Source organism: Leopardus geoffroyi, chromosome B3 (assembly GCF_018350155.1).
Source record: "Leopardus geoffroyi isolate Oge1 chromosome B3, O.geoffroyi_Oge1_pat1.0, whole genome shotgun sequence".
In the NCBI taxonomy this organism is placed as follows: domain Eukaryota; kingdom Metazoa; phylum Chordata; class Mammalia; order Carnivora; family Felidae; genus Leopardus; species Leopardus geoffroyi.
The window spans coordinates 120,831,140-120,855,609 of NC_059337.1; the positions used below are offsets into that span (position 1 = coordinate 120,831,140).

Sequence of the window (24,470 nt, forward strand, 5' to 3'; positions counted from 1 at the left end):
CCCATTTTTAAATGAGGTTACTTTCTCATAGTTGAGCTGTGAGAGTTCTTTATGCATTCTGGATATAAGTCCTTTTTTCCTAGCACTTTAAAAATGGTTGTTCCATTGGGCACAAGGGTGGTTTAGTTGGTTAAGTGCCTGACTTTGTCTTAGGTCATGATCTCTCGGTTCGTGAGGTCGAGCCCCACATTGGGCTCTCTGTTGTTAGCCCAGAGCCCACTTTGGATCCTCTGTCTCCCTCTCTTTGCCCCTCCCCTGCTTGGTCGCCCTCTCTCTCACAAAAGTAAATAAACATTAAAAATACGTTTTTTTTAAATGTTGCTCCATTATCTTTGGCTTGCATTTTTCTGATAAGAGGCATACAGTAATTATTATTTTTGTTTTTCTGTGCATAACGTGTCTTTTTTTCCCTCAGCCTGCGTTTAAGATTATTTCTTTCTGGCTGATTTTTAGCAGTTTGATTATGATATATGCCTTGTGTCATTTTCTTCATGTTTCTTCTACTTGGGATTTGTTGAACTTCTTGGTCCGTGGGGCTTATAGTTTTCATCATAAATTGAAAGCTTTTGGCCATTAAAAAAAATTTTTTTTTTCTATTTCCTTCCTCTCCTCTCTCCTTTTGGAACTCTGGCTACATGTTAAAATTGGCTGATATTATACTACAAGTCTGGCTCTGTTCATTTTTTTAGACTTTTTCTTTATTTTGGATGGTTTCTATTTCTCTTTCTAAATTCATTCATCTTTTTGTCTGCAGTGTCACATCTTCTATTCATTCCATCCAGTGAAATGTTCATTTCAGATACTTTATTTTTCATCTTTAGAACTTTTTGTTTTTTTCCATTATTTTCATGATTTTTTTAGATTCTTGTGCATATAATATGTATAGTAGCTATTTTTAAATTGTTATCCTCTTATCTCTATCATTTCTGAGTTTATTTCTACTGACTGATTTTCCTCTTATGGGTTACATTTTTCCTTTTTCTTCACATGCACAGTGATTTTTAAAAATTGGATGCTGGACATTATAAATGTATAGTTGAGTGGGTTGGTTTTATTGCCTTCTTTGAATGCTGTTGAAAGTTGTTTTTGTTTTTTTTTTGGCGGGGGTGGGGGGTCCAACAGTTAAGTTACTTGTAGACTAGCTTAATCTTTTTCAGGCTCATTTAAAAACATTTTTTTTTTTTTTTAAGTTTCAGTATAATTAACATATAGTGTTATGTTAGTTTCAGATGTGTGATGTAGTGATTCAACATTACTTAGATCATTTAAAAATTTTTTATAGTGCTCGCTTCGGCAGCACATATACTAAAAATTTTTTATAGTTTGTTTAGGATAGCTTTTGTTTAGGTCTAGGAAAGTTTTACTATTAAAGACTCTTTGGAGTTATCTGTTAAATGAGCCCATATTCAATGAGATTTATCCATTCTGGGAACCAATCAATTTATAGCCCTGGGTGAATTCTGCAAAGTATTCAGCTTATGCTTTCTTTTTAATGTTCTTTACCCTGCCCCTTCCTCTTTGCCCAGCCCTGTGGACTTTCACCCTATGTCTGAGCAGATTTGTATTTACCCAAAGACTCAAAAATCCCTTGTGATGATTATTCTCTGATTACAATAAGGTTGAGAATCTTTGTACTTATTTATAGGTAACACATTTCTTTTTCTTTGGTGAGCGGCTTTTGATCTAGTTGGGATATTAGTGGTTCTAAGTATAGAGCTAGAACTTAGAGGAATAAAAGAAGGTACCCATTTTGTGTTTGTTTTGTTTTGTCTTGAAAACCCAGCTGTTCATAGAGAAATCTTCCTTTCATCTTACAAAATATCCTATCGATGTAATTATACCTTACAGAGACCTAGGAATGCAACAGAAAGATATTGTTTGTGTTTTCTTTTGTTATGTTTTTGAAGAATTTAAATGTTTGTAGTTCCTAGAAAACATACCTTTTAACTAATGAAAGTGGAAATCTACACTCTTGAGTATTTTAAGAAGTAGGACCTTAATTTAAGTGCCTTTAGGAAAATTTGAAGGAATCAATTACAGGTAATGTTGGGGTCTCTTATGGAGTCCAGTAATGATACCTTTCTTTACTGATTTGGTTCTGAACCAATGGAGAAATAAGACAAAGACTAAGGAGAGAGGAGGCCAAAATATCTCCTATTTTACTGATAAAGTCTCGGTTGGGAGACTTGATTATATCTATCTGCAGGCAGGCACACTTTTTGTTGAATTTCCAGTTTGGACAGATGTACATGCCCATTTCTGGGCAAAGTTAGACTGGGCTGTGTGTGGGGAGCACCTGACCCCATCAGACCAGCAGAAGATACATACCTCCTAACGGGAGATTGTCCCCCAAGAGAAAAAAGGGAGCTGCTCAATGAAGCATTTCTGTTTGTTCTTTCTAAATTACCAGTCTGGTAAGTCACTCTACGTCTCCTGGGGCCTCTGAGAAAAGAAGCAGAGCAAGGCCAAGAATATTAAACTAATTGCGCTGCCTTCATTTAGAGTGGGGAAGATGTCACAAATATGCCTTTATATATATACCTATATATATGTGCCTATATAGGCACATATATATAGGTATATTTATTGGGTATCAGCCAAGTGTCTAGCACTGTGTTTGGTGGTTTGGTGCTTTGGAGTATAAAACCAATATTAGATGGAACCCCTGCCCTTTGAGAGTTACCAGCGTGATTATGGAGAAATTATTTATGCATATAATAAAAATAGATCATTTGTATAGTTCTTCATAATTATAATGTACTTCATGGACATCATTGTTATCCCCATTTTAATGATACAGAAAGTAAGGCTTAGTAAAGTAATGTGACTCGTCCATGATCACACAGGGGGACCTGATTCAGGTATTCTGAATCTGGATCTTAACTTTTTTCCTGCTACCACATGCTGCTTTCGGAGAAGAAAAATTTTCCTCTGTGAGACAGTGTATGGCAGGTCCGTCGAGCATACAGTAAAGGGCAAGGTAGTTCAGACAAGGGCGCTTCTGTAGACTTGGAGCAGTCGTTATCAGGGAAGGCTTCGTGCAGCAGGGAAGACTTGAGCTGCTTCTTGAAAGGTAGATTATGGTAAGTGGATGGAGTGTGAGCAGGTATCCAGACCAAGGCAAAAGGATCAATACAAGGGGTGGTGTGAGAGGATTGTGAGGGGCCTCGGTCTGGCTATATGGCATGATCACTGTTGAGAGGAACTTTCTGGACAGCGTGTGAAGGAATTGGTGGTATAGATTTTCCAACTTTGGAAAGCTTGGAAGAGAGTGTATGCCTCCTGCAGTAGCCATCAAGGAGCCATTGAAAGCTCTTGAGAAATAACATGGTTGAAACCATCTGTCTACATTTTCACGCCCTTTATGCATCTCCCATTCCTGGCTTCTTTTGACCTCTCTCTTAGTTATATACGAATTTTAGTCGTGGTTTTTTTTTTGTTTTTTTTTTTTTGTTTGTTTTTTTTTAGCATTCTTCTCTTAACATTAAAAAAAAATGATTTTAGAGAAAGAATGCACATGTGCTCATGAGCTGGGGCAGGAGGGTGGGCACAGGGATGGAGACAGAATCTCAAGTGGGCTCCATCCCATGACCCTGGGGTCATGACCTGGGCCCAAATCAAGAGCTGGGCACAACCGACTGAGCCACAGGCACCCCAGTGGTTTTGTTTTTACCTTACAGTTTTATTTTCTGATTTTAGTGTGTCACTTTTTATTAATCCAAGAAATCCTGCCATTTCTTTCTTTTTACATTCTAAATTAACTCTGCCATTTATTCTTTTCATTTTATTTTATCTGCTGCAACTCTAATATTTTATAATTTTAATTTGAGCAACTTTCTCTTACTTTGTCATTTTAGAGAACAGTATATTACTTTAGAAACACTGTATAAGTACCCCGTCACTTCTGTGCTTGATTCATGGCTTTATTTTCATATTCTGTCCCTTCAGCCAAACCTAAGAAATAGCCAGTTTCTTTCTTTGTCTTTCAGGTCCTACCTCGAACACAAGACTTCCATGAACTATATGCTGGCAACACGTCTCTTCCCGGACAGGTAGGGATTTGTTAATCTTGTAAATTTGCTAATCTGATACCATCACTAGATCATTTGATGATAAAATAAGACACAAAAGAAGAAAAGAGGCTTTATAAAAGTCTTTTGTAAAATCTCTTGATAGAAAAGGCCTTGCAGAAAACACAACAGAAAACCTTGTTGTTCCAGAATTCATTAACTCTCAGTATTTTGTACTGTTTCCAGAAGCCACAAATTAAACTGTAACAATCTTTAAACAATCTTAACAGATGCCCTAGACTTTATTCTTCTTAGAGGAAGGCCTTTACTCAGTCCCTTTTTAACGTTAGACACAATTTTAACAAGGCATGATCATCTCTTTTTCTAGACTAGAAGAGATTAGAATGATCAGATTAGGAAAGGTAGAGAGGGGTGGTAATTCAAAAAATAAATACACTAAGAGTTATAAAAAATGACAACTGATAACCTCAATACAAGGGGAAATAGGGTGAAATGATGGAAAGCAGACATTGGAATTCAAATAGCACAGCAATCAGGGACTACTTAGCTCCACATAACTTTTGTTGCCCATAAGACATAATTGTATTACAGTAAAGTTCAGTAACTGACTCTCAAAATAAAGAACCTTAGTTATTTAGAGAAATGTATATTATTTTCAAGGTTATGTGTGCTTTTTTGCAGGATTCTTAAAATAGATCCCCAGATTTTAGCCATTTCCTACAATTTCATGATCTGTTACCAGGAAATTTATGGGATTTGCCATTTCTCTCTGTAAATTTGTAGTTATTACCACTGATAAAGTAATTATACTGTATAGCTTCTAATGAAAGAGACCTTCAGATTTACTTAGAAGACAGAATCTCAGTTCTCTCTATATATAACCTGGTTTTTTCTCTCCTCCCCCACCACCCTGGAAACTTTTACAAGGCTCCTTTATCTTTAGAGTTCAGATATTTTACCAAGATATGTTCTGGTGTGTTACTTTTCATTATTTTGGTTTTGCAGTGGGTGGGTTGTTTCAGACTGAAGATTTAAGTTTTCCAACTGTCATCCTCTCTTTTCTCTCCTTGTGGAACTTCTTTTAGATGAATTTGAGATCTTTTGCTGTATGTTCCATGTTTTGTTTTTTGTTTGTTTTTTTACTTTTTCTCACTCTTTTTTTATCTCATTGTTTTTTTTAGTTAAATTCTGGGAGGTTTCTTGAACTTTTTCTTCTAAAATTTTAAATTGATCTGCAGCCTTATCTATTTAATTATTCAGTACCAGCACAGGAGAAGGTTGTTCAGTTTACCTTTTTGATTTTGGCAAGTACAATTTTAATATCCAAGAACTATTTTTGATTTCTGAAGAGTTTTTAAAGTTCATGGATGTAATATTAAAATGCTTCGGGTACCAATTTCAGTGTGGCCGACAGGTTCCCCCATAGCACCAAGCGTTTGCCCCCTGTTGGCATCTGAGAACTCAACTCAATTCTGACACTGTCTACCTGGAGCTTAGCATTGGATTCCACAGTTGAAGGGTTCAGTCCTACAAGACCTGTCATTCGCCACCTCCTCCGCCTTTGCCCTACTTTGGATGCCAGTCTCAAGGCCAGCTGTCACCTTTGCTTCTGACTGAGCAGCTACATATTGGAGGTTCCAACGTCCCTCTCCTTGGACTTCAATTCAGACACCAGTTGCAAGTCCAAGTTGGCACCTGTACTTCTGACTGACTGGCTATAAACCAGAGGTTCCCACGACTCTCTTCTTCCTCGGGTTTGATTAATTTTCTAGAGTGGCTCACAAGACTCCAAGAAACATTTCACTTACTAGATTGTTGGTTTATTTTAAAAGAATATAACTCAGGAATAGCCAGATGGAAGAGAGGCACAGGGCAGGGCATGGGGAAAGGGAGCAGGACTTCCATGCCCTCCCCAGATCACGTGTTCACCAGCCTCACACCTCTCCTTTTGAGTTTCGAGGGAGGCATCATTACAAAGGCACGATTGATTAAATCATCGATTGTTGGTGATTGAACTCCCTCTGCTGGCCCTCTCCCCTCCATGTTGGTCAGAGGCGTGGGGCTGAAAGTTCCAGTTCTTTGATCACATGGTTCGTTCTTATGGTGACCAGCCCCCATCCTGACGGGGATCCAGGGCATTCCCAAAGTCACCTCACTGGCATAACCAAAGACCTTTACCATGCTCATCGCTTAAGAAGTTCCAGGGGATTTAGGAGCTCTGTGCTAGAAATGGGGATGAAGACCAAATGTATATTTCTTACTATAAATCACAAGATCACAAATATTTTTTCACATCGCTTTGACTATTTTGATTAGTTTGTTGAAAGTTCCTTTCTGTTTTTTGCATTATATTTAATTCTTCTAGATTAGTTCTGTTGGTTCATCTCATTCTTTCTGGTTTGTATTATTATATTTCCTCATATATTTGGTGATCTTTGATTGTCCAGTTGTTTTGATAAGTAGTGGACCTTTTGCTGAGGATGGGAAGTTTGCATGAGTTTCCTCACACATTATATCTGTCTCAACTGACATAGACTCTATGCTTGAGGCTCAGTCTTTCCAACCTTGGCGTTCCCATGAGGGAGAAGGAAAGGGCAAATCTGAGAACCTCCAGCCAAATTAGGAAGCATTCTCCTAGGGGGAGTAGAACAATAAAAAGATTTGAGATGTATTAATATATGTGTTTCTTTATTAACAATCCAATAATAAGGCTACCAGTGGGTCTAATAACCGCCAGAATTTCAAAAGTGTGATACATGTTGGCAAGATTTTGAGATACCTGTAATATCTCTAATATGAAAAAAAGGATGTATTATTTTCTTTTGGTAACAAACTCATACTAACACTGTTGTAGACGGTTTCCAACATGTATATGAAGGAAATGCTAAATTTCAGTTGGAGGGAGGATTAATTTTTTCTCCATCTAAGTTGGTATACTCCCTGAATTCTTTCTTCGAGTCCCAGAAACAACACCTGTTTACAAAGCATTCTAGAAATATGAATTTCAGGGTACCTGGGTGGCTCAGTCAGTTAAGCGTCCAACCTCAGCTCAGGTCATGATCTCACGTTTTGTGAGTTCAGGCTCTGCATCAGGCTCTCTGCTGTCAGCGCAGAGCCTGCTTCGGAAAACTCTGTCCCCCGCCCCTCCCCCACTCATGAGCGTGGTCTCTCTGTCTCTCTCTCAAAAATAAACATTAATAAGAAATAAAATAAAAACATGAATGCCCATGTTTAGCAAAGAAAGACCTCATGACCTACTCTTGCCTACCCTTTTAGCCTCGTCTCTACTTTTCCATATCCAACCACGGCCAGTATCTCTGTATCAGCTTCCTCTTTCATGCCTCCTCCTTCTTACATACTCGCCACCCCTTGGCACAGCCTTCAGTTCGTCCCTGAATTCTTCTAGCTGTGTCCTTCATCCTCTTACCCAGACAAGGAGGAGGTTCTGTTGGCCCTGCCAGTCCCTCGGTGTGATTCAGGTTCCCTCCTCATATTAGAATTGCTTGTTTACTTACTAGCCTGCCTACTTTACAAGTGGGCTTTTAAGAGTAGTACTTTGTTATGTTCATCTTTGCCCATATCTAGAGCGTACCACGTGGTAGGCACACACACAAAAACATGAACCGAAAAAATGAAATTGCATTTGTTGCAAGCCCTAACATCTCCGGTAAGTCTCTTCTCTTCGATTTGAATTGATGTTTTTTTCTCTCAAAAATCCTGTTGTATTCGTGTCCGAATTACTTTCAAACTAATTCCCTCATCATTTCTTTTAGGTTAATTTTGTCTTCCTTTTTCTTGCCCTCTCCCACTCACCCCCCACCTACCTCCCTGCCTTGGCAAACAGTATCTTACCTACCGTCTTCTAGTATGAGGGTAATTTTAACCCTGGCTGCATATTAGTAACACCTGTGGATTTTGTAAATCATGTTTATGCCCTGGCCCCAGCCCCAGACTGAAGCATTGGTACTTCCTAAAAGCTGCTGAGGTGATTGTAATGCGAAACCATGATTGCATATTACCGGGACAAAGCATTATCTGAAAGAGTCATCTTGAGGCTTTCTGATGGTAAGATGACAATGTTAGGACATTGACATGAATAGAAGACATGGGACGGGAAAGACAAAACATTTTGGTGAAGACTTACTTTTACTTGGTTTTCTCTAACTAGAAAATCTTGACCTAGATTGCATGCATCTCTTTTTTATAAACCAATCCCACAGGTTCTCATTTATATAAAATTTTCAAAATGATAAAATTTTTAAATGTAGAACAGATTAAAGGAAACCAGGGGTTAGGTAGGTAAAAGCTGTGTGGTTATAAAAGGATGACACAGGGGATCCTTTTGGTCATGAAATTGTGCAGTATCTCAGCGGTGACGTATACATGAATCTATGTAGTGATAAAATTGTACTGAGCTAAATATACACATTCACAAATGAATACAAATAAAAATGAAGAAATTAAGAAAGAGATAGAGTATGTGTTAAATGAAAGGAAATTGCATGTGGAAAGAATGTTTTAAAGGAAAAACAAAAGCTAATTTAAACATAAATGGCATTCACTTCTTGCGGTTAGAGGCCAAACTCTAGTTCAGAGACAATGGAGAGCAGCTCTTTTTTTAAAGGGATTTTTTTTTAATTGTGAAAAATATTTCTTCTGAGCATCCTTTTTAAACTCCATGAAAACTGAGATTGGTTTCCTTTACTAAATACAGTTCAGTGAAAGTATAAAGAGCGTGGGCGTCTGAGACCTAACTCCTGGGTTCAAATCTGAACCCACTAAGCTTCAACCTTGGGCATGTCACAAAATGATCATATCCTCCTTCTTTTTATAAACGGGGTTGATAATAACCTTCTTCACATGGTGGTGGTGAAGAAGAAGTGTGATTTGATTGCTGACTAAATACACAAATACAAGTAATTGTTACGATTCTTCCCTAGAAGTCATCTGTCCTTTCTCTGTGGTTTTTTAATTGATCTTCCCCCATGCTTATGGGACTCTTTTCTTTTCTCAGTATATTTCTCCGCTTCTCCCCAAAGATGACTTCCCTGGCATAATTCTGTATTATCTCAGGAGTGTGTGTGTGTGTGTGTGTGTGCATGTGAACTCAGGAGAGAATATCTGAACAGTCCTCTAACCCAGTTGTCCTTTCTACTTCTGTAGGGGAAACCCAAGAAGAAGCTTATTGACAGGAAGAACACGGTAACTGATTTTTAAAAGTTGAGAAATTCTTTCCATATACACCATGTGTGACCATGCACGGGCTAAGCATGGTATTTTATATAGCCATTTTTGGTGGCTCAGCTTGAATAGTAACAAAAAATGTTTCTGTTGAAACACTCTTCTGCGGCAACTTTTTACAAACTAAATTTGAGATTTACTTTTTTTTATAACTACAGGTATATCATTTGAACTGATAATAATAGTGTTCTTGCTTGGCTGTGTGAGAGACACCAAAGTATAAAGGAGATTTCAAGACTCCTGTCATGATAGAGTCAAATAAGTGGTTATGTTTGGCCTTGATATACTTGGAGCCTATAACTCTGTGCCGTATGGGACTGAGCAGAACTGCTTCCAGTTTGCCACAGAACTGAAAGCATTCAAAATACCTGTGGCTCTTTACTTTGGTGGAGAAGAGAAGGGTCTTAGAGGAAGGGCTGGGATGGCCTTGCCCAACCGAAGACCGCAACCACAACAAAAACTCTTAAACCTAAGCACATACCCCCCTGGTTTGAGACCTTACATACATCCCCTTTGTGCTCTGCCTCTTGAGAAAACAAAATGTCAACAATAGAAACACAGAAAGAAACATCTTGTATCTAGTTGTTAGTTTCACATTTAAGGATTAGTGAGGATAAACCTGGTTTCTTGTTGAAACCCCTTGAAGCCTAAGTCTAATTTTTCTTTAAAGAAGGAAAACATATGATTGCCGTTTAATTAAGGGAAAACTGGGAGAGGTCGAATTTGTAACTTGCTTCCAAATGAAAGTCACAGTTAATTTATAAGTTTCCTCCCAGTTTCTCGTCAAAGAATATGCCTCCTAGAGTATATTGCTATCAATTTGGCGATTAGAAAAAATCAAACAAAAGAAAAAAATCTTAAACAATAAGTATTTAAAATTCAGTTGGTTCTGGCCTTCATTTTTGGCATTTATATTGCCATCAGGAGTTTTTTGGTGGTATAGAGGCATAAGCAAATGAAAGCTGGCATATAATAGACCATGTGCTGTTGTACGAAATACATCTTAATACATTTAAAAAGATTAAGATCATAAACAGTATGGTCTTTGAACACAGTGGAATTAGAAAGCAGTAACAATAGAAAATCTCCTAATATTTGGAAATTAACACCTCAAAATAATGCATGGGTCAAGAAAGAAATCATGAGGGAAATTGGAAAGTATTTCAAACTGAATGATAATAAAAATGTAACATTAAAATGTGTGGGATGCAGCTCATGTCATGTTTTGGGGGCAACTTATAGCTTCTTAAATGCTTGTATTAGAAAACAGAGGACTAAATCACTGATCTAACATTCCATTTTGTGAAACTAGATAAAGAAGAGTAACCCGTGTAAATTGAAGAATGGACATAATAAAGGGTGGGAATCAATTAAAATGAAAGACAAACAATAAAGAAAACCAGTAAAATCTAAAATTGTTCACTGGTAAGATAGAATTCATAAACTCTTACGTAGACTGATCTAGTAAGAAGAAAGAACAAGAATTACCAATATCAGATAGGAAAGAAGGAAGTAATTTATAGATCCTACAGAAGTCAAAAGGACATTAAGGGAGTATTATTAATAACCTTATTCCATTGCTTTGACAACCTAGAGGAAATGTCTGAATTTCTTGGGAGGGAATACTTGACAAAAATGACACAAGCTGAAATAGAAATTTTAAATAGTCCCATATCTATTCAGAATATTGAATTTGTAATCAAAAGTCTTTCTGCAAAGAAAACCCCAAGCCCAGTAGTTTCGCTTATGAATTCTATCAAGCATTTGAGGAAGAACAGCACCAATCTTACATAAATTCTTTCAAAACTATAGGAAGAGACACGTCCCAATTCATTTTATGACGCCAACATTAATTATGACACCAAAGCTTGACAAAGACATTTTTAAAAAGGTAGGGGAGGTGCCTGGGTGGCTTAGTTGGTTAAGTGTCTGACTTTGGATTTTGGCTCAGATCATGATTTCATGGTTCTGCTATCAGCAAAGAGCCTGCTTGGGATTCTCTCTCTGCCCCTCCCCTGTCTCGCACATGTGCTCTCTCTCTCTCAAATAAGTATACATTAAAAAAGAACATTACAGGCAATATCTTCATGAACAGAGACACAAAATTTCTTCAAAGAATAGTAGCAAATTGAATCTACCAGTATAAAAAAAACGGTAGTACATATGACTAAGAGAGGTTTTTCCTAGTAATGCAATGTTGGTTTAACATTTGAAAATTCATCAGTATAATTCACCATATACAAAGGGAAAAAACCTGATGATCATTTTATTAGATCCAAAAAAAAAAAAAAAAGCATCTGATGAAATTCAACACATTTATGATAAAAACTCTTAGTAAATAAGCAATAGAAGGAATTTATTCATTTGGTAAATGCTATCTATAAAAAATCTATTGCTATCATCATACCTAATGGTAAAATATTGAAGGCTTCCTTCCATGAATCATAAGGTATCAAGATGTCCATTTTCACCATTTGTAGTCACTTTATACTAGAAGTCCCAAGCTGTACAATGAAGCAAGGGTTGGGGAAGAAAAGGCATACAGATTGGAAGTGAAGAAATCAAATGTCTTTCATCTTGGATGATCTGAGCTAGTTAATAGGAAATCTTTTTTTTTTTTTTTTCTTAATGTTTATTCATTTTTGAGAGAGCGCAAACGGGTGGGGCAGAGAAAGAGGGAGACACAGAATCCAAAGCAGGCTCCAGGCTCTGAGCTGTCAGCACAGAGCCTGACGCAGGGCTCAAACTCACGAACCATGAGATTATGACCTGAGCCAAAATTAGACACTTAACTGACTGAGCCACCCAGGCACCCCAAGTTAATAGGAAATCTTAAAACATCTACAGAATAACTACAAGAACATATCATTGCATTTAGCAAGGTCTTTGAACATAAGATCAATATACTAAAATGTATTGTAGTTTTAAATACTAGTAGTAAATAATTTGAAAATGAAATTAAATTTTGCTTATGGTAGCATTTGAAAATACGAAATTCTCAAGGGTAAATTTTATAAAATATGTTTAATACCTATACAGTAAAAGCTAAATATTCAGTAAATATTACTGAAATAAATGAAAGAAGATCTGAATAAGTGGGAAGATATGTGATGTTCATGGATTAGAAGACTGAATATTGCAAAAAGTGTCTGTTCTCCCCAAATTGATCTAAAGATCTGATACATTATTCCAGTATATATATACGTATATATATTGTATATATATATACGTATATATATTGTGTATATTGTATATATATATTATATATATACGTATATATGTGTGTGTATATATATAATAATTCCAGTATATATATATATATATATATATATATATATATATATATATTTTTTTTTTTTTTTGTAGAAATCCACTATATTTTTCTTCACCAAACCAGAAATTGACTTTAAATTTTTTTTTGTTTTGGTATGTGGAGATACAAAGGACTTAGAGTATCCAAAGTCATCTTGAAAAAGACTTAGGGTACCTTACTTAAAGAAATACTACAATGTTATAGTAATCAAAACTGTGGCAAGTTGAACAGAAAAGAGAGTCCAGAAACAGACCTATATTTATGTGGTCATTTGACTTGCATCAAAAGGCCCAAAGTAATCCAATGGGGAAAGGAAACTTTTTAACAAATAGGACTGGAACGGGATATCGTACTTTTAAAAGTGAACCTCAGCCCCTGTCTCCCAGAAAAATTAGTGATGATTCAGAGACATAAACAGAAAAGCTCTTACGATAAAATTTCTTGAGAAAAATCTAGGACAGTGTCTTTGGGACTTTGGGCTTGGCAAAAGTTTTAAACATGAGGCAGAAAGTGGTACCTAAAAAAGAAAAAATGATAAGCTAGATTTCCTCAAAATTATCATCATCACATACTGTTTGGAAAGTGACCAGGCAGGCCATAAACCGGGTGAAGATATTCATCAAACAAAGGTCTGGTGTCTAGAGAGTATGACAAACTCGTATAACTGAAAAATTAGAAGACAGCCCTCTTACAAATGGGTAAAATATTTGGACAGACACTTCAAAAAGAAGGTATGTGAGTGGCCAGTATGCTCATGAAAACATGCTTAACACCATTAGTTATCAGAGAATTGCAAGTTAAACCATGAGATACCACTGAAATCCAGCAGAATGGCTCGCATTATGTCATTGTGTTGTACACTTTAAATACATTACAATTTTATTTGTCAGCGACAGCTCAGTAAAGTTGGGAACAACCTGAAAATGACCGACAGCATCAGATGGTGTGGAGCTAACGGAGCTCTGGTGCATTGTCATTGGCAGCAGAAACTGGTACAAGTTCTTTAGGAGGGGTCTGGCAGGTTGCTAGCCTTGAAAGCTCCGTGCTGAGATCTCTGCCCAGAAGGAATGAAAAACGTAACCACAAAACGACTTGTACAAAAATGTCCATAGCAGCTTCATTCATAGTATTCCCAAACTGGAAACAACCTAGGGGTCCAATAACCAGAGAGTAGGTGAACTGTGGATTATTCATAGAGTGGACTAATCCTGAGCCGTACAAAGGCATAAGTATGGATACACATCACATGGATGAATCTCAAAAACAGGCAGAATGAAAGGAAACTTATAAGAGTTCATACTGTGCAATTCCATTTTTAAGAAGTTCTAGAGTAGGCAAACCTAATATGTAACGAAACAACTTAGGACAGTGGTCTCCTTTAGGAGTGTGAGGGAGGGATTGACTGGGAAGCTTCGTGAGAACTTTCTGAGGGGGTGGTAATGTTAGAGCTCGGGTTACATAGTTCTAGGCATTTGTCAGAACTCACAAATGGGCATTATAGTATTTGGGTATTTCACTGTATATGGTGTTTAGCTCACCAACAAACAAACTAAACAGAAACAATAAACCAAAACACCAAAAACAAATACCCATAAAACAAATAGTGAACTCTAGCTACTAACGATGTGCATGTTAAAGCATTTAGGTACAAAGTGCACTGACATCTGTGTGTAACTTTGAAATGCTTTAAAAATTAAATGGATTGGTGGATGAATAGAAGAAGGGATGTTTGGATATATATGTGCTGAAACAAATATAGCAATGTATTTATTTCAGAAACTAGGCAATGGGTACATGGCTGTCTGCTGTACAGTTCTTAAAACTTTTCTGTTTGTGTAAATATTTTCAGAATACAATGTTAGAAAAATAAAATGAGGTAGATGTAGCTAAAAGGTGTTATAATTTACTTACAGGGAATTCAGTTGTTTATTTAAAAATATTAATGGTATGTCAGCTATGTGCTGGGCAGTCTTAGGACCATCTCTGATCCAGTGACTGACACGCAAGCCTGGTCTTTACCCGTACAGAACTATTAATTCTGTTTATCAGATTCATAGTTTCTCCATCGTTCCCTACCTCCATCCCTTGTAATACTTAGAACTTATTGGTCTATTCAGGGTTTCTTAGAAGCTCATAGTTGTTATTTTAAAATGTTAGTTTTGTTTCATTTTCTTTAACTGGCTAAAAATCTATTTTCACAACTACATGCGTGTGTGAGGGGGGTGCAGTGTTCAGTTTTTGGGACTATGGTAAGCTGGCTTTGAACTTGGAACTATTTTTAAAGTTTATTAATTTGCTTCCGGTGTCTGCCCCCATGTGTCAGGACCATCTCTATTCTTGGCTCAATTTCCTGCTCTAGAGAGAAAGATTCTAGAAGATTTACTGTCCAGTTTATCTACTCAGAAATCCCTAAAACACCTAAATAGACCAAAAGACACAGTCTTTCCATCATGCTTAGAGATTGAAAACTCTCAGAGAATTGAGGATGATTCCTTGACCTCAAAGGGAATACAATTTGAGTTCCAGGGAGTTCAAGAGAGAGAATTCAGAGCCAACCAGTTAGATCTTGCATTCTGAGTATTCAGAGTTAGCTGCCTGGTTTAGACACTGACATGGGCACTTCTTTTCTGACCCATTGACCAAGATCCCTCTCTGTCTTTGCTGACCTAGTTAGCTCTGCCTGCCCAGTACTTTTCCCAGTCCTTGTTTGGATTGGGCCTGATACCAGTCACTTCCCTAACTTATGATTTATCGTACTTTAATGCCTAATGTAGCTGCTGCCATCCTCTGTCCACCCCATTTCCCGTTCATGACCTGATTGAACTTGGCTTTGTCCACCATCTGCTGCCTTCCCTTGTCTGTGCCTCTGACACTAACTCCTGACCTGTAATCACCAGCTGGAGAGTCCCTACCACCTCCCCCTATCTCCTCCTGTAACTAAGTAGACTCTTAGGGAGGAGAGTTCCTTTTGTTGGAATGTTTGAGACTTGGTGTGCCTCGGGGTCTTGGTAACTTTTGACTGAGACTTTCCCCCATAAGTCTTAGCTCTGGGCTACCATAGTCACAGGCTATCAAACGTTCCTCCCCTTGTCTCAACTTCTGCTAAATTTGTGTTTATTAAATAGCGTATACATTGGAAGAATATTTGTATAAGTCTGAGTAAACTGTAATGAGTGACAATAAAACAAACACCTCTAGCCACCACCCAGCTTAAGAATGAAAGCGTTGCCAGTATCTCCCAGTCATCCCTAGGTATAAGGTATTGGGTGGCACTTTATGGTCTTTGCGGTAAACCGTCAGCCAGCCTGACTGAATACTTTAAAAATGCTTAAACATTGTTTTCAGATATGTTTTTGTTCAGAATATTTAATAAATTCAGACAGGCCCTTAGGGAAGTTTTAATGTAGATTGCAATTCCAGTATTCCTATTTTTCTGTCAAACTTTTTCGAATTCAGTAGACATACCATGCCCAACCTGTTGTGGTTACAGAATTCTGTCAAGCTTAGCCTTGGAATAAAGGAGAGCTTTCTGAAGGCTGTAGCAACCATATTGTTTTTTTCCATAGACTGGCTGCTGACGGAGCACCGGAATTGAAGGTGGAGAGTATGAACTCCAAGGCCAAACTGCACGCTGCCCTCTATGAGAGGAAGCTCCTGTCTTTGGAGGTGCGGAAACGTCGACGACGGAATGGCAGATTGAGGGCAATGAGGCCAAAATACCCAGGTACCTGCTGGTGAGCTTACGCCAAACTCCACTGTCTGGGTCCTGCCAGGCTCAGTTGATCAGCTTCTTACTTCATACTTAATGAATCAGAACCTTCCTCATCACGTACATTTAATTTTTCTGCGTAGTCTTTTTCTCTGAAACTTAATTTCAAAAGGGTTGGAAGTTTCTAAATCTTCTAGTCTATAGTATTTGTGCTGGGGAATAACTGAAGCACATACGTTTTTGGCCCATGGCTAAATACTTGAGATGTAGAGATAAATCAGTAGAAAGAAACACTTTAGCTGAAGTTTAATGGAACCCTGAGCATTGTTGTTCAGGTTTTTCATAATTAGGTATTAAAGCTGGTTCATCCCTTGACATTGCCAAATCATATAAATATTTTAAACATGAACAAAGAGGAATGTGTTTCTCTCCAAGATGCTCCCATGTCATAGGTCTGTTTGTCATGATTGATGGACTGACTTCCTTCCCCCCACCCGCCCGCTCCATCCCTTCTTTGTTGAGCACCTGTATCAGGCATGTTGGTCACTAGGGTTTCATTGGTGAATAAAAAAGGAAGAGTCCTTGTCCTCACAGACCTTCCAAGTTGGTGAAAGAGAAAGGTAATGAATAAACATAGGATAGAACGATGTTCCCCTGCTCCTTGTGCCCTTCTGAAAACCTCCAACACACTGTAGAGATTACTCTACTCAAGATGTTTGCCTGACGTTGAGAGAGAGCCATTGGTATTATGGTGAGGAACATGAACTCTAATGGAGGTCGTTGTAGGCTTTTGAAATATGTAAGACTGTAGAGTGGCATGTGTGTGCTGTTGATGTTGTGCCTCTATTGTGGTCTGATTTAGAAATGGGATTTTATTAAAAAGATAAAAGGAAGGTATTGGGAGAGAGGAAAATTTAATCTTTTTTCAGCAACATTAGTGATTCTTCGCATTTAGTGATCACTCAACCAGCTGAAATGAATGTTAAAACCGAGACAGAGAGTGAAGAGGAGGAAGAAGTTGCATTAGATGACGAAGATGAAGAACAGGAGGCTTCCCAGGAGGAGTCTGCAGGGTCCCTCGGAGAAAGTCAAGCCAAATACACCCCCCCACTGACTGTTATGGTAGAAAATTCACCCAAAGAAAATGCTGCGAAAGTTTCTGAATGGAACAATAAAGGTGAACAGTGCTGCAAAATTGAGACTCAGGAGCCAGAGCCTAAATTTAACCTGATGCAGATTCTGCAAGATAACGGCAATCTTAGGTATGTACCTTTTGTAGTTGTAATAGTAAAACCAATGACTTGTATTGTGTACCAGGTCCTGGGCTGATGGCTCTACAGCCATTTTCCTTTTCTGACAGTGGTCCTGGGAAGTAATGACTCTGATTTTGTTATTATTGTTACTAAGGAAGAATGTCATTACTTTTGATGTTGTTTTGAATATTCATAATTGTCAAGAGGAGTTACTTGTCCAAGGTATAGCGCTGCGATCCATACCCAGGTCTCACTGGCCCAACAAATATTTGTTGGGCTGGAGTGTCAGTCACTAAAAGCACAGAGTTCAAGCAGCTCACGGTTTTGGGTAGGGATCCTTAAAGAGCGGGGGCGCCAGTATGGACAAAGCGCTCTGTATCTTAAATACAGAAAACAGAGTGACTGATCTTGCCTGGAGGCCTAGAGAGACATTAGGGAGGTGGCAATATTTGAATCAGGCTTTGGCGGATGAGTAGGATGCCACGAGGGCCGAGAGGTGACAGCTAAGTGCGGAAGTGCCAGGAGAGGAAGTAAAGGCAGAGAGATGTGATAGTCTAGTCATTCATTCAGCCCTTCAACAGAAGTTTACCGAGCACCCGCCCTGTGCGGGAATGTGCTAGGCTATGGTAGTGTTACAGTAGAAACCAAGACAGGCTCGTGGGGCTTACGGTCTTGGGGGGTATACTGATGGTAAACAAAGAAACAAGGTAGTTTCGGGGAGTGAGTAGTGCAATGCAGAAAGAACAGGTTGTAGTGTTGGAGTGTAATTGGGTGGAGGGTTTCTTTAGATTGTCATGTTCAGGCATGAAGAGGTGACCTTTGAGGTGAGTCCTGAATGATGAGAAGGAGCCAAGTCATGGAATATCAGGGCGCAGAATGTTCCAGGCAGACAAGCAAGTCTGAAGGCCCTGAAATTGGAATGAGCTTGGCGAGTTTGAGAAACCTGGGTTAGCGTAGTGGAGTTACACGGAGAGAAGTGTGCAGTAAGAGATACGACTGAATAATTGGATGTCATTTGATCACAAAGGGGTTTAAGAGGAACTGGGACTGTATTTTCTAAACGGATAATTTTTAAGCAGATGAATGCTATGGTCAGACCTTGATTTAGAAAGTAAATTCTAGGTGCGTTGTGGGGCAGTGATTGATAAGAGGAGAACTAATGGCAGAAAGGTGAGTTAGGGGCTGTCACAGTAGTCCAGAGCCAGAAAGATGAAGGCCTTGACCAGAGCCACGACTATAGGAATGGAGGGAATGGGATGGACCGGATGACATTTGCAGGTTAAAATTGGCAGGGCTTGGGTCTCTGTAGATGTAAGAACTCCAGAGAGGCTGGATTTTTCCAAACGTAGCAACTTGGCGATGCCATCAGTCCACTTAAGGAGCATAGGAGTTGGTTTCAGGATAAAAATGATGTTTCAGTTGGGGCACGGTGAGGCGGAGGGAGGGCTCTGGGATGAAGTTGCTCAGCGGATAGGTGAAGATATCACTTTGAGGGTAAGAGTTGAACAGGATCGGGCAGTTGATAGTTAAGAACTTCAGAGTAAGTGAACTTGTCCAATTCATTTAGTCCAGCAAGCATAGACTGGAGAAAAGGAGGAGAGTTGAGCCCTGGGGAAAACCGGTGTTTAATAGTAAAGAGATAGGAACTAGCAGCTAGAGAGGTAAGCATCAGCGTAGGAGGTGGGAGTGTGGTAGAACTCTCCAGAATGAGAGTTCCAAGCTGTAGCATGCTTCAGACGGCCCGAGAGAGCATGAAGAGTGAGAAGAGACTCCTGCATTTCTGACATAGGGCCAGCCTCTGAGTTGTGAGAAATTACGAGTTGAGAAATAAGAAAGCAAGTACAAGCTAACTTTTTCAGAGGATTTGGCAATGAAAAGAAGATGAGAACACATCAGAGAGAGTGAGGAGTGAGCGAAGAGAAAAGGATTTTTTTTTTCCCGAACGATGGGGATTCTGAAGCTTATTTAGAGACGAGGGGAAGGATTTGATGGTAAGAAGACCCGAGATACAGAAATGGATATATTGATAGAGAAGGGCCCCAAAGGAAGGCAAAAGAGGCCACTGGAGGGGTCTCTCTTCCTGTTAAGTCAGAAAGAAAGCACTATGGGCTGAGTGTAGTCGTTAGAAGTTAAAGAGGAAAGGAGTTTATGTATTTATGCCCGATGGCCTTTATTTTCTAAGTTAGAGGGCAGTTCTTATATTGCAGGGGTGGCGGGTGATGTCGGCGTTTGGGGAGGTATGCAGATGGAGTTAAGGTTTGGAAGAGTCTGTTAGTTGAGAGCTCACCGAACTGTTGGAAGACCTGGACTCTCTCTTTGCTTTTTAGTGATTCCCAGCTGGCTGTGTGATCATGGCGGCCAGTCAGAGAGCTTCTCCGTGCCTCAGTTTCCTTTTCTTTCAGGCCAAGGTATAAGGTTAGACAAATGTTTTTCGGACTGTGCTTTCTGAGGGGGAAAAAGGATTCCACTGAGTTGAAATAGAACATTTGAAAACCACTGGATTATATTCTGAGGCCCTTTCCAGCAATAGCATTCTACTTAGCTGTTGTAGAAATAAATGATTTCTTCATAAATCTTATGGATCTGACTTTCACTGAGTAAACTGTTGTAGTTGCCTGGTGTGTTAACGCAAATGAGTGGTTTTCAGACTCTGTTCCTTGTAGCTACCCATGATTCTGTGGGGCACCTCAGTGGCTACCGAGGGGTCTCAGGGAGGTTGTGGCAAGGATTCGAGACTCCAGGCCCTAGCCTTTAGTTGCGTATTTTTTATACTGAGGATCCATATAAGCTTTCATGGTTTTAAAACCAAGTTTCACTGGTATAAATCACTTCTAGTTTTCATTCTTTCATCTTTTTTGGTATGTTGAAAATGCCTAGCCAACCAGTGTGTCCAAGTATCTTGGGGGCAGTCTCAGAATTAACAACCCAGGGGTCCCTTCAATAAGGTTTATAGAAATGGAAACCTCCATACTTGTTCATTTGATTTGTGGCAATGACTTACAACAAAATAATGATTGAAATCTCAACTTAGAAGTGACATCTCCCTTATCCAACAGACCTTCACGTTTCAGCATTAGAGGAATGATTAGTAAAATGAGGTATTCTGCTACTTGGGAGATATGTGAAACATGCCATTTCTACCTCATTAGGTAGCAAGTGAATTTGTGGGTGAAAATTAAGAATTTTTGTCATTTGTTTTGTCTTGCAAATAGTTTGTTGTGTTGGTAAATGGTTGAGGGGAAAGTGGTCTCCAGGTGAACAAGAATATAAGTGTCCTTGTTGAGAAACATTTGAAAATAGAAATTTGTTTTTTCAGAATCATACTGTGCTCCCATAAACTACCCCATTAGTTAGAAACATGTAGCCTTACTTGTATTTTATGCTTTGAAGATCTATATTAAACTCTCAAGAGCAAATCTGCTTCCAACCTGACTCCCCTCCTCTTCGGTCCCTCCAGCACATACGCAGAGGTTAGACCTAGACCCTGTTAGGATGTCCAGTTTACTCTGGTCAAGTCCTTCATCCTAACTTTGGAGGAACAGTGAATAGAAAGCATTCAGTGATTGCATGTGTGAGGATTGTAAACAAAGTTTGTGTTGGGCCCTAATCTTCGCTGATGTAATTCTGGCTGGAGTGTCAGAAGGCCGATCAGCTGAAGTAACCAAAATCTCTCCTGAAGGAAAACAGATCCGCTACAATTAGCAGCTGAAGTGAAAATCATCAGTGTGTCTCTGGCCTTTCTGTCTTCTAAACCGTAGCTTCAACAGATTTCCTTGTTTCCAGCCTAGACCACCAAGCAGAAATCAGCTGAGTTCTCCAGTGATGTCGCTGAGGTGCTTTTTTTTTACTACATGTAAAGATTTTGTTTTCCCACTGAACATCTGGGCTCGTCCCAGCCTGTCAGTTCATCTACGCCAAACTCTGTTGGACCTCACTCATTTGTTCTGGGCTCCAGCCATTCCTGTCTTGTAGTTGAGAAAAGCAGGACTTTAAGATTTGGTCTCAAAAGTTCCTTTGTAGGGTTTATCGATTTCCTGCTTCGGAGGCTTTTGCACACCAGAAATATTAGCTGCCATAGCAAAAGCATACTTTTGCACCAACTGATCAGTATATACTTTGGGCCTCCAAGGCAGGAAAACCTTTCCACATGAGTGCAAAGGTTCTTGTGAAGATTCAATACTTTGCCTGCCCATCTCCCCCAGGAAAGTTGTTAAAAAGTTCAGAGATAAGGTGTAAGAATAGGAAATCTGATTTCCTATTCCTGTTTGATTTTTTCCCCTCTGTTAATAATGAGAAAATAAATAGGATTCTCCATCTTTGATTCTGTTAATAGGAAAAAAAAAAACACCTCATGCACTGTGTAGAAGGAATCTTTAGTCAATGACTACATGATGGGCTTCATTTTTTTTAGCCTTCCTAATAGGAGGATCCTCAGAGCCCGCTTCGAATGAGGCAGGTACACATTTGGTAGGCTTACCATTCTGTCTCGTAACGGTATGTTGTTTTGGATTTCTATAGCAAAGTGCAGGCCCGAAGAGCGTTCTCTGCCTATCTCCAGCATGTTCAGATTCGCCTGATGAAAGACAGTGGAGGTCAAACGTTCAGTGCCAGTTGGGCTGCCAAAGAGGATGAACAGATGGTGAGGCTCTTCTTGTTGGAACCTTTTTACTTGCCCTGTTTCTTTTCTTTCCTCTTCTTCTTCTTCTTCTTCTTCTTCCATTTTTCCCCCCAAGGGTGAAGAGCATTATATTCTTCCGGTGAAAGAATTGTTCTTCACTATAGTTGATGGATTTCTCTTACTTTAATGTGAACTGGCTCCTTGATCTGGGGCCATGTTCATCACACTGTGTGTTGAGGGCATCAGTTTATTTCATTCTGAAAATGGAAACTGATTGCTCATTACATGTCAGGCCCTGTGCAAAGCCCCCCAAAAGAATAACAACCTAGAGCCCTTTCTCAAGCAACTTCACGTTGTCTGAACTCTTTGATGTAGGCACTGTCATCCCCATTTTGTAGATGCAGAAACAAAGGCCTGGAGCAGGGAGGTAATTTGCCTGTGGTCCCACGGCTTGTGTGTGGTGAGACTGGAACTTGAGCCCTGATGTTACAGTTGTACGTTATTTGGTTTTCTATCATTTCTGTGCATCACAAGGCATTTGTTTTGTGTCCTAAGGGGTCACGTTCACTCTGAAAATCAATGCTTTGTCATAGGCCCTCTGAGAATGTACCATCCTCCATGTTAACTTTATCTCTCTACTAGTTAAAATCTTATAAAATTCTGAGATGACTGGAAACAAACTGTGTCATAATGTTTGCTGTGTGTCAGTCATTTGAACATGCCTAGAATTTAATATTCTAGCAAGGTTTGGTTTTCTTTTTGAATTGGAAGGATCAGGAACGTCATGCTCTTTGGTAAGACCAACGCTTATAGAAGAAGCCGTAGCCCTTCTTTGCCTTTTAACCCCAGGGATCTGTCACTGCAAAGAGAGCGACTTTTAAGGCTGAGAAGTCTGCATCCTTTGTCCATCTCGGTGGTGACCCTACCATAATGTTCAGTTCTCCACATACAAGAGGCATGTGATATGCCAGGCTTATTATGAAAACATGATGGCTATCCCAGAAAACAACTTGTGAAAGCGAAGTAGCCAATACAACCCAGAGATAAAACCTTGTGCATTGTGAATAATCCTTCGACTGTCAGTGGAAGACTAACATTTGTTAGCTCTCCTCTTTCCAAGTGGAAAATTGAACCTGCCTTTTTGAGAGTCAGTTTGTCTGCTCCATTGTGAAAAAATAGTATTTTAATATAACAGCTTAAACCACCCTATAGTAGAGATAGCAGAGTAGAACCGTACGATCCAACCCTCTGGTTATCCTTTATGCTGGAGGAAATGAGCACCAAAGGACAATGAACGGAAATCAAATGCAAGGGATAAAAAAATAGCTCAGAAGAGAGTAACCGCTGTAAGTGCTGGCTTGGAATTCACACAGGATTTCAATGGGATTTGTTACAAGAATGCTTAGGATCATCACTGCAAAACCTAATACCAGTTCTGTGCGTTCCTGTGTGAAAGTATATCTAGAGAGCAAACCCTAACCCATTCCCTGATGATTGTGGCGGTGGGCTTGTTGATGAGGAAGGTAGGGGTAGAATTGCTCTGTCTGCTCCAGGTGAGGGTTAGAGATTCTTTATCACAGCTCACAGGAGGTGCATTAATAGAAGGTCCCCCAAATCTATCATCTTAAGGCAATTTTTTCATGTTGCGGGGGGTGGTGGAGAGGGAAGGAACAATGATCTTTAAGGCCCCTGGTCTCACAAAATGTCCCTTTGAAGCATTTGTGATATTGTGAATGATCTGATTGGTATCTGTTCAGATTTCAAAATCCCTTGCCCCATGCCAAGTGAGATGGGCCCTTTGTCCCCTTTAATGACTTTCCACTGTGCACTACCCCCCAGCCAGCCCCCTTCGTCTTGGGGAAGGAAAAAAGAAGCCATCACCTCTCAAGCATAGAGTAGCTGTTCTTTCTTTTTCTTTAGCACTAAACTTTTGAAATTGTGGTTTCTGTTCTTCATTACCCATGCACTTCTTAGCCTCTTCCTTCTATTCCCTTTCCTCTACTGGAAGCATTGTCTTGAAATCATCTCACAATGGCCAGATCCTGGGCCTTGTCTTGGCCTTGGTCCTTTTCAGCTCCAGCCTCTTGGAAGCTTTTGACATGGGGCTTTTAACCCCCTTGACCTCCATGACACTATTTTCTCCTTGTTGTTTTGTTTTGTTTGTTTGTTTGTTTGTTTGTAAATGTCTGGTGTTTCTACCATGGGGTTTTTTGCTTTCGTTTCTGATTCTTCCTCCTCTTTCCTACGAATATTTCCGTTCTTTCTCTTCCGTCTCACCTTTGATGATTTCATCTGCTCCCATGGT

General features: G+C 39.2%; 1 protein-coding gene across 32 annotated transcripts in view; it reads left to right on the top strand.

The window, feature by feature from the left end:
- The window catches only part of TTLL5 (tubulin tyrosine ligase like 5), a 300,979-nt gene that overhangs the window by 86,835 nt on the left and 189,674 nt on the right, over positions 1–24,470 (top strand). For 17 of the 32 annotated variants that reach the window (XR_006705160.1, XR_006705161.1, XM_045451565.1 and 14 more), the window contains 5 exons: positions 3,990–4,052; positions 9,195–9,233; positions 16,152–16,319; positions 17,224–17,556; positions 22,066–22,186. Coding sequence is in view for 30 of the 32 variants with exons in the window: in XM_045451565.1 (XP_045307521.1) it covers positions 3,990–4,052; positions 9,195–9,233; positions 16,152–16,319; positions 17,224–17,556; positions 22,066–22,186 (724 nt within the window). In the remaining 2 variants the exon portion in view is untranslated. The remainder of the gene's footprint in view (positions 1–3,989; positions 4,053–9,194; positions 9,234–16,151; positions 16,320–17,223; positions 17,557–22,065; positions 22,187–24,470) is intronic. The other 15 variants (XM_045451559.1, XM_045451556.1, XM_045451564.1 and 12 more) reach the window with 3 other exon arrangements.